General features: G+C 48.6%; 1 protein-coding gene across 4 annotated transcripts in view; it reads left to right on the plus strand.

Annotated features, from left to right (window-relative positions):
• Positions 1 to 10,720, plus strand: part of golga2 (golgin A2) — a 40,063-nt gene extending 29,343 nt beyond the window's left edge. For all 4 annotated transcript variants that reach the window (XM_063210256.1, XM_063210254.1, XM_063210255.1 and 1 more), the window contains 7 exons: positions 885 to 1,109; positions 2,774 to 2,968; positions 4,650 to 4,875; positions 5,359 to 5,526; positions 8,000 to 8,106; positions 8,502 to 8,679; positions 9,085 to 10,720. In XM_063210256.1, the coding sequence (XP_063066326.1) occupies positions 885 to 1,109; positions 2,774 to 2,968; positions 4,650 to 4,875; positions 5,359 to 5,526; positions 8,000 to 8,106; positions 8,502 to 8,679; positions 9,085 to 9,437 (1,452 nt within the window). In that variant the 3' untranslated portion in view covers positions 9,438 to 10,720. The remainder of the gene's footprint in view (positions 1 to 884; positions 1,110 to 2,773; positions 2,969 to 4,649; positions 4,876 to 5,358; positions 5,527 to 7,999; positions 8,107 to 8,501; positions 8,680 to 9,084) is intronic.
• The last annotated feature ends 279 nt before the right edge of the window (positions 10,721 to 10,999 follow it).

A 10,999-nucleotide genomic window follows, 5' to 3' on the forward strand; every position in this document is an offset into this window, starting at 1 on the left:
TAGGCCTTCTGGTGCAGCTACACCACTGGGCCCAGCAGTACAAGGCCCAGTGCTCTTCTCGCTCATCACCACATGGTGCTCTAGAGCTAGAGTTTATACTCACATTAATTGCAGTCAGCTGTATTTGCAATGACAAATTTCCTTTTTTTCACCCATCAACACCTTCTTTCATGTGACCTAGTTAGGACAGAGTGGGCTTCATCACATGAAACCCAACATTAGCCCTGCATTAAATCAACACCTTCTCTTCACCTTTACTCTTTCATGTGGTCTCATTTTGTTTTTCACATCTCCTTTCTCTCTCCACTGGGTCATGACTTTTCCCTCCTAATGGTGTCTCCTCTCCTCTCATCTCTTCTCCTCTCCTATTGGTATCTCCTATCCTCCTTACTCCTCTCATCTCTTCTCCTCTCCTCGCTGCTCCTCTCCTCTCCTAATGGTATACCCTCTCCTTCTTGCTCCTCTCCTCTCCTAATGGTATCTCCTCTCCTCCTTACTCCTCTCATCTCTTCTCCTCTCCTCGCTGCTCCTCTCCTCTCCTCCTTACTCCTCTCATCTCTTCTCCTCTCCTCGCTGCTCCTCTCCTCTCCAAATGGTATCTCCTCACCTCGTGTCCTTACCCCTCCTCCCGATCCCTCTCCTCCTTACCTCTCCCATCTCCTCTCCTCTCCTCTCCTCCGCTCTCCACCTGACCCCTTTCCTCTCCTCCTTACTCCTCTCCTTCCCTCCTTACCCCTCTCTTCTCCTCTCCTTTCCTAATGCCATCCATCCGCTCCTCTGCTCTCTTCCTTACCCCTCTCCTCTTTTCTCCTCTCCTCTTTTCTCCTCTCCTCTTTTCTCCTCTCCTAATGCCATCTCTCCTCTCCTCTCCTCTGCTGCTGCAGCTTCAGGAGCGTAGTGTGGAGGCGGTGTCCGTGTGTGAGCAGCGGGACCAGTATGCGCTGCACCTGCAGCAGTACTCCTCCGGGTACCAGCAGCTGGCGCAGGAGCGCGAGGAGCTGCACAAGCGCATCCTGCAGCAGGCGCAACTCATGGACCGGCTGCAGCACGACGAGGTGCAGGGCAAAGTGCAGCTGGAACAGAGCACGCTGCAGCTGCAACAGGCACAGGTCAGTTATATTCTATTGTACTCTACTGTACTCTATTGTACTCTATTACGAGGTGCAGGGCAAAGTGCAGCTGGAACAGGCGCAGGTCAGTTATATGCTCTATTATATTCTATTGTACTCTACTGTACTCTATTACGAGGTGCAGGGCATAACAGAGCACGCTGCAGCTGCAACAGGCGCAGGTCAGTTATGTATGGAATAGCGGACGACGAGGTGTCCCGATATCAAGGGAAATAATGGACGAGGCGGAGCGTTCTAAACAGCCCGACGGCGCAGCCGAAGGGCAGTTCGCTTCGCCAAGAATGTTGCTTCGCAGAATGTTGGGGTGACTTGACAACCAAATGCGATAGAATTGACGAGTGGGTTTTTGACTTGACAACCAAATGCGACAGAATTAGTAACGGGGTCTTGACTAGACAACCAGATGCGATAGAACTAGCGACGCGGTCTTGACTAGACAACCAGATGCGATAGAACTAGTACGGCACTTCGCCAGAAAGTTAGGAAAGAAGCAACTTAGACGCCCGCACGCCCGCACGACATCATAGGTGTCCTGCTACCGGGGAATAAAGGACACCTGCTCAGCCAATCAGAAGACGTTCCGTCTGCTCACTGGGTGATATGCTCTATTATATTCTATTGTACTCTACTGTACTCTATTACGAGGTGCAGGGCAAAGTGCAGCTGGAGCAGAGCACGCTGCAGCTGCAACAGGCACAGGTCAGCAAACTCTACTGTTCTCTATTATGAGTTGCAGAGCAAAGAGCAGCTGGACTGCAACAGACACAGGTCAAGTCAGGTCTACTCTATTGTACTGTCCTCTTCTCTATTCTATTCTATTCTATTCTGTGCTTTACACTTCACATTACACTGTATTACACACTTATCCAAAGCGACTTACAGTAGCTATTTGCGGGATATTGGTTACAGTCCCTGGAGTAATGTGGGGTTGGGTGCCTTGCTCAAGGGCACTTTGGCCATGGATGGAGGTGTAGGGGAGAGGTAAGAGTGGGATTTGAACTTGCAACTCTCTTATCTTAAGCCCACCTCCCTAACCACTGACTGGGCCATGGCTGCCCCTCTATGCAAAAATACAAAGCACTCTACAGGTGCATCAGACACAGCTGCAACAGTCTCACACTTTTTTTCTTTTCGGCTGTCCTATTCCATTTGGCTAACTTTCTTTCATCTCTGTTTTCTCCTTAGCTTAAATATGTAGGTGTGTTTGTGTTGATCCCTGCCGCTTGCAAGGGCTTATGCAGGATGTCCTTCAAAGACTGTGTGTGTGTGCGTGTGTGCGTGCGTGCATGCAAGCGTGCGTGTGAGCGAGTGAGCGAGCGTGCGTGTGTGTGCATGTGTGCATGGATCTTTGTGTGTCTATGCAGTGTTTGTGTAGTCACTGTTGAGTCCTGGTGTTTGCTTTAAGAGATTAACGTTGCCCGGAACATTTTATAACTCCCGAATACAAATGAGTGGTTCACAAACAGGTGGAGGTGCAAACAGTACAAAGAGGAGGCAGAGTCTCTGCCACAGGGTTATGGGCTTTGTGTGTAACAGTGGCTTTGAGTTACTGAGAATCTCTCTCTCTCTCTCTCTCTCTCTCTCTCTCTCTCTCTCTGTCCCACTCTCTCTCTCCCTCTGCCTGCCTGCCTGTCTGTCTTCAGGAGAGGCTGAACCAGCTGGCCAGGGACAACGAGGAGCTGAAGTCTGAGGTGCAGGAGCTGCTCAACAGCTCCATGCTGGCCTCCACGTCCAGAGACCAGGGCGACGGCCTGGAGAGTCAGGCTGCACCGGCACCGGAGGGGGCGGAGAAGTCCGCCATCGCCATCCCAGAGGACTTCGACAGCAGGGAAGAGATGGTGAGCATGAGGCAGGGGGCGATTTGCTGCAGGCCGCTTCAGTCATAGATCAGTAGTCCGTATTTTATTTTTCATGCTAATGTGTAAATAAGAAACGACAGAGTGTGAGGTAGAGGAGTCAGGGCTGAAGGCTGGACCCATATCAGTTGTAGAGTAGAATAGCGGTAGAGTAGTGTATTTATCCCAGAGCAAAATTTAAGGCAAAATCAAGCAGCCTACACATAATGCATATCGCAAGGTAGATAAAAAATGATACACATACACATACACATCCACTGAATTGCATGACCCTTGACCTCAGCCTTCCCCCGGGGTTTGGCAGTTATCTCCACCGAACGGCCACGTTGGGTTTACACAGTATTGTCTGAAGGGCCAAATGTCATAGGCGACTTGTGTCTAGAGGTGCTCCGATTGCTCGGCTGCCGATCATGACCGGCAGATAATGGCCAAAAATAGCCTGATCGGTGATCGGAAAAACATGCCGATCAAAAAACCGATCGAGAGATATTAAATTCCTCACGCAACCATTTGCCTTTACACCTGGCGCTGCATGTAGGCGCTGGCTCTGCACAGCTGCAACTGCACCAAAAGAAGGCATCTTTGCTCGTCTATAACTTTTCGCCATTCCCCCCTTCATTTCCACCATTCATAACCATATCTGCATCAACAATGATCTGATTTTCCGATCCATGCGCCGTTTACCTGAGTGACAATGTAATTTGCGATTGAGTACTCGCCAGTGAGCCATGTTACGTTATAACCTGTGTAGTTGCCTTGGTCAGCACGCGACAACTTCACGTTGTCAGCACAAACATGTCAATTATTGTTTTCAAAGTTGTAATTGGCAGTCAGTCGATTAGTTTGATAGTCGCTGAAACACCAAACGGCGACAGATGTGGTTAAAACTTGAGAGAGAGATTCAGAACGGTAGTGGAGCACTGCAACTGTGGAAGGTGACAGAGAGGGGAGGGGCTCTCCTCACGAGGCTGCTCATTTAAAGCGACAGGTTGTTTTTTCTCGTATGTGGAAGACTATTTGATGTAATGTTTCAGTTTCAATTCAATCTTAAATAGTTTAGTTATTCTATGCAATAACTTATACATTGATTAATACTGTAGACTGTATTACCAACACTAGTCTGAAAGATAATAATAATAATAATAATAATAATAATAATAATAATAATAATAGCCTAATAATAGACATGTGCAAATTAAGATTGATTGGTTTATGGGCAGAAATGGTATTCAATAAGGATAATTAATAGGCTATTAAAAAAATAGGAAATCATTTTTGTGATCGGCAATGATCGGTAATCGGCAGATAAAGATTTTTGGTGATCGGTATCGGTGATCGGACCCAAAAAATGGTGATCGGAGCACCTCTACTTGTGTCATAACCTTCTCACCATTTAATTCCTGCACATTGTAATAACATGTGTTTAGCTCAATACTACAGCAGCCTTGGTTAATCCCAAAGCCCCATTAGTGTTGGGTGAGGGCATCATATTGGATGTGAAAGTTATCTTTTCTGCAAAAGCGCTGTGGGCCTGATGAAATGGCTCAGCGGGCTGCATTTGGCCCCCGGGCCCCGGCCTGAGTTTGCCCACCCTCGGTCTCCCCTTTCTCCTCCACCCCAGTCTGACCTCACGCCCCTCGGCCTTCTCTCCTCTCTCCCCCAGGAGGAGTTTCTGCAGACGGTGTTGGTGCGAGTGGAGCGGGAGAGAGACGAGTTGCAGAGGCAGCTGGAGGAGGAGAGGAGGCTGCACCACACGGCCCTCCAGCAGCAGCAGGCCGCAGTACTGAGCCAGCAACAGCAGGGGGCAGTGATGGCCCAACAGCAACAGCAGCAGCTGCAGCAGCTGGAGAGCGTCACGACTGGTCCCAGTGTCACCGTATCTGGCCCAGGTGAGACCAGAGACAAGAAACTACAACAGTTAATACATCCCTTGCATAAACTGAAGCTTAAAAAAACATTTTCTGACATGTTTAAGCAGATAGTTGAAAAGGAAAAAAACATTTATTTCACTAAGGCACTCCATAAATATAGTTAAATATAATTACATTTAATCAAAAACATTTTCATGAAATGTCCATTGATTCATTTTTAAAATTTCCCATGCGTAGTGGCGGTTGGGCCTTCTTCAGGGCAGGACATTTTAACTATATTGTTAGAGTGCCTTGGTGAAAGATTTTTTTTCTTTTCAACTGTAATTGAACAAACACTTTCAACCAAAGAGCACCCACCAGAATATTTTCCCATTTATTTTTCTAAAGCGCCTCTGACTTGTAACAAAGGTTTCAGCAAAGACTTCCGCTTTCTACAGAGTGTCCAGCGAGCCTTTCCTTGGTAGACAGAGGACTTAACGTGTGTGCGTGTGTTTGTGACAGGTGAGTCGGGTAGTGTGCCGGCGGAGGTGCACGAGGCGTTGCGTGTTGCCATGGAGCAGCTGCAGGAGCGCTTCACCAGTCTGATGCAGGAGAAGGCCGACCTCAGGGAACGCTTGGAGGAGCTGGAGCACCGCTGTATACAGCTGTCTGGAGAAACGGACACCATAGGTATAACACACACACACACACACACACACACACACACACACACACACACACACACACACACACACACACACACACACACACACACACACACACACCTCAGGGAACGCTTGGAGGAGCTGGAGCACAGATGCATTCAGCTGTCTGGAGAGACAGGCACCATAGGTAAAACACACACACACACACACACACACACACACACACACACACACACACACACACACACACACACACACACACACACACACACACACACACACACACACCTCAGGGAACGCTTGGAGGAACTGGAGCACAGATGCATAAAGGTGTCTCATGGGACAGACACCATAGGTATAACCAGGGCTCTAAATTAACTTTTTCCACCACCAGCCAATTTGGCTAGTAGACATTTTTTCTTACTAGCCAAATGGAAGGTCAACTAGCCATTTTTTTCTCACTAAAATAGGCTATGTCCTCAACACAGATAAACAATATAAATATTATACTCAATATAATTCAGTCTATTCTATAATTATTTAGTAATTATATTTTTATTACCTGCATTTCATTATTTTTAAGCCAAACACTAGCGTATTGCTCACACACCATCACCCAAACCTCACATACAGTATAGGCCTACAACTCACACAAACATAGCATGCCTTCAACACTAATGCCACACACATACCAGACTTTCAACATACACTAGCCAAACACTGCAAAACCTCATATCCCCTACACAGCATCACTTCATACTGTGAGCCAAATACCATGGACAATGCACAGAAGACAGGTGAAGGGGAGAAGAGATGAAGGGAGAAGGAGACGAGAGGAGAAGGACAGGAGACACCCGCGCGCACGGGCGCGCGCGCGCACACACACGCACACACACACACACACACACACACACACACACACACACACACACACACACACACACACACACCTTCACAGTGCGTGAATGATGTCTTCATTGTGTGTTTATGCTGCTGCTGCGTGACACCTTCAAGTTCCTCCAGGTCAAATTAATATTAGCTTTGCTTACGATGCGCTTGGAATGACAATTACCGTTACGCTATGTCAACTAGATATCCAATAACACCACGGAGACCATGCTTACTTTGTTACTTTCGTCGCTAGTTTTTGTTATCTTTTTTTTCACTTACTCGTATATCCATGTCAAACTCGTGCAGGGTCTTTGCGATGGCGTGGGCGTTATTAGGAAACGACAACTCCATCGTTTGTAGTTGCGAGGACCTCGCAAATATCAGACGGCTTCTGACGGCAACGACACTGTTTTGACAGACAGCTGTCCTGTCCCTCCACTCACTCACGCCGTTTTCGCTCCACCAATACTCTATTTCACCGTCACAACAGTTACGCTGCTATTACCGGTACTTGCATTCATCGACACTTAACCGTGCTTTAACCACTGCCACATTCCTTTTCATCTGACCAAAACCTACAAAACCAAAGTAATCCGTGCTAGTCCGCTCATTGAACATATTTTATCAACACTAGTTCCAGCGCGCGGGTATCAAACACGCAGCCAATGGATGTGAGGCTGCCTTATTGTGATTAACGGTCAGCCAATGGGTGTGGGCTACATCATGACGGTAGGACTAATGTTCATGGGTAATGTAGGCGACGTTTTAACGTTCATCAGGCGGCAGCTACAGATCTGTGCGGGCAGCTGTTTAACATTCAGTCGGGCGCGCGCTACCGGCCAATTTGGCTAGTGGATGATTTTTTCTACCAGCCAAAATGATTTTTCACCCGCATTTGGCGTGTTGGCGTGCGTTAATTTAGAGCCCTGGGTATAACACACACACACCACAGGGAATGCATGGCACCGCTGTATCAGCTGTCGGGAAAGACAGGCACCATAGATACACACTGATGACATAGGTATAGCCGTATGCACCATTAAGTTATCTAGCTTATTGTCCACGGTAGCAGTTGCTAGTGCTAAATCAATCCGAAGGGCTATGGGCAGCAGCCTAACTGTGAAGCTACGTTCACACACGACGCTGCTAGTTACTAGCGTCTCGCCCGCTCGCCTACTTGCCACTCTCTCATGGAGAATTCGCTAAACGTTCCCGCGGCTTTAACTGCCAATGCACAATCGAGAAGTGCCGAATTCTGCATTCCAATTGGTTACTCGTTTACTCGCCTCACTCGAAGTTCAAATATTTTCAACTCGGGACCCGCCCACATGGCATCGCTTGTACACTCTTCGCCTACTCGCCTCCTCGTCTCGCTGGAACACATAGACATTCTATTGACTTGTTTCGCCGAACGAGTAACTAGCAGCGACGTGTGTGAACGAGGCTTAAATAGCCAATCGGAAATCATGTGGTAGCGCAATAAGGTGGATAAGTCAGACATGCACATACAGCCTTTACTAGAAAAAGCTCAATCTTGATGTTGCATGCTTATTCACTAATGTTATTTTTTTTCGTGTGTGTGTGTGCGTGTGCGTGTGCGAGCGCAGGGGAGTACATTGCTCTGTACCAGAACCAAAGAGCCATCATGAAGCAGAGGCACATAGAGAAGGAGCAGTACATCAACATGCTGGCCCAGGACAAAGAGGAGATGAAGGTATTCACACACACACACACACACACACACGGAGTAGATGAAAACACACACACACGCGCACACACAAGGAGGATACAAAAGTATTTACACACACATAGGCACACAAGTAGGAGATGAGGGTATTTACACGCACATGCACACGCACACGCACACACACTCACGCTGGCACTCCCTTTCAGATGTACACACTGCTGGCCAGTCTTCCATTTTGTGTGCACCACTTTAACTACTCCGTACATACGTAGATAGATGTGTTCACTCTTTTTCATCCGTGCATGAACTTGTACAATGCTGTGTGTAGTGTAGTGTGGTGTTGTTAATTTTGTTGCCATGGTGATATGACGTGTGTGTGTGTGTGTGTGTGTGTGTGTGTGTGTGTGTGTGTGGCCATCTAGGCAAAGCTGTCTGAGCTGCAGGAGCTGGTGATGCGTCTGGTGGGCGAGAGGAACGAGTGGTACACACGCTACGTCAGCGCCGTCAACGGCACTCACGAGCCCCACGACCCCCATGGCATGGAAACGCAGCAGGACGAACCGCAGAGACGCATGGAGCTCAACGCCGTGGACGGACCAGGTACAGGCACGTACACACACACACACACACACACACACACACACACAGACACACACAGACGAGGACACACACACGCAAAACATTCTGAACAGCAGCCTGAACCGCAAGAGACCCCTGGAGCTCAACGCTCAACGCGGATGGGCCAGGTATAGGCTTATGTATGCACACAAACAAGCACACTTGTACAGGCACACACGTACACACACACGTACACACACACGTACACACACACGTACACACACACACACACACACACACACACACACACACACACACACACACACACACACACACAGACACACAGACACACACACACACACACACACACACACACACACGCACATGTCTATAAACACACAGGTCTATAAACACACCTACATTCACTTTATGTGCTCGTCTGTGCAGAGTCCATGGACATGAGTACCGCCGTGCCGCCGGACCCCACAGCAGCCCAGGCCACGATGGAACTGGGAACTGACGACCAACATCATCACACCTCGTCTCCAGAACAGGAGGGGGCAGCAGATGGCCAGGTCCAGTGTGAGACGGCGGCCACCACCAACGCACCCGCAGCCGGCGCGGGCACGGGCACCCTGCGGCCCGTGGAGGACGGCACGGCGCGGCAGATCATGCAGCTGCTGCAGGAGATCCAGAACCCGCAGTCCCGGCCCCCGCCCCCCTTCCTGGGGGAGAACCCCTGCATCCCCTTCTTCTACCGGCCCGACCAAAACGACGAGGTCAAGATCCTCGTGGTCTGAGGAGAGGGAGAGATGGAGAGGGGGACGCGGACCCAGGACAGGGCAGGACATGAGAGAGGAGGGGGGGCGGTAGGGGACAGGAGAGGACTTGAGAGGAACCCAGATGGACCCAAACCTCAATATGAAAACCAAGCATTCAACACCCAAACCCAGGAGAGGATCGAACACAAGGCAAAGCGAGACAGGACAGGCCAGGCAAACCTGATGAAAACAAAACCCTAATCCAACATCTAACCCCCTGCACAGCTCCATATTCTTCGTGTACTGCTCTCCTGCTGGTGCAAGGAGGGCATTGGACAGCACCCGAGAGAGAGGAGCGGGGGAGAGCTGAGAGGCAAGCAACATATGGCTGCAGGAGGAAACCTGATGAACACAAATCCCAATCCCACACCCAACCCCCAGCATCGCTCTATATACTCAGCTCCTCCAGTACTCTCTCTATCTCTCTCTATCTCTCTCTATCTCTCTCTCTGTCTCTCTCTCTCTCTCTCTCTCTCTCTCTCTCTCTCTCTCTCTCTCTCTCTCTCTCTCTCTCTCTCTCTCTCTCTCTCTCTCTCTCTCTCTCTCTCCTGACGAGCACACAAGGAGAGGTCTGAGGAGAGGTACGGGGACATGACGAGGAAGGAGGTGTGTTTCTCCACTGTGTTGTTGCTAGCAACTTAGTTGGTTGTCAATGGTAATGCATTGCGAGTGGTTAGCAACGAGGCTTTTGGGAAGGGGGATCCTGGGCAGAACAGCACAGGACAGGACATTACAGGACAGGACAGGACACAGGCAACATGGAATAGGAGGAAAGCAGATGAACACATCCCCCCAAATATGAAAACCACAATCTACCACCCCCCACCCCCCCCAGCATAGCTCCAATGCTCTTTCTGTGCTGTGCTCTTCCTCTTGCACTTTGTCTTTGCACTAGTGCTCGCATTCAGCTCAGCTAGTTTGTGTTGCTTTTCTTCTTTTCCTTCTCTCTTTCGTCCTCTTTGTATCTCACATTGTCAGTCTTGTCCATTCACTCTCCTGTTCTCTCTCTCTCTCTCTCTCTCTCTCTCTCTCTCTGCGTCTCTCTGCGTCTCTCTGCTTGTCTTAATGTGTGGGCATGGTGTGTGTATGAGTCTAGTGTGAGGTGTGCATGTGTTGTTGATTGTCTTCAGTACACCTGCTCTACACCATAGGAGAGAGACTCTGGACCTGGTGTTGTGTAACTGAATAGTGAATGGGCATTCATCTGTGCTTCTAAGATCTCTGTTTTTGTTGCTTTTCTTTTCTTTTCTTTTCTTTTCTTTTCTTCTTTTTCTTTTTTTTTCTTTTCTTTTCTTTTTTTGCTTTTCTTTTCTTTTCTTTTCTTTGCTTTTCTTTTCTTTTATTTTCTTTTGTTCTCCTTCCTTCCTTCTTTTGAAATATGTTGTTTTCCAAAAGCCACTGTGCTGGGGATAAGAACCCTCAAAGCGTTCCTCCATCAGACAGATACAGACCTGTTCATCAGAAACATATGCAGGTGGTGTTTTTTGTGAAGAACAAAGGCCTGATTTCTTAGTTTTGACCTTTTTTCCATTTTAATGTAA

This window comes from Engraulis encrasicolus, chromosome 11 (genome assembly GCF_034702125.1).
Source record: "Engraulis encrasicolus isolate BLACKSEA-1 chromosome 11, IST_EnEncr_1.0, whole genome shotgun sequence".
NCBI classification, from domain to species: domain Eukaryota; kingdom Metazoa; phylum Chordata; class Actinopteri; order Clupeiformes; family Engraulidae; genus Engraulis; species Engraulis encrasicolus.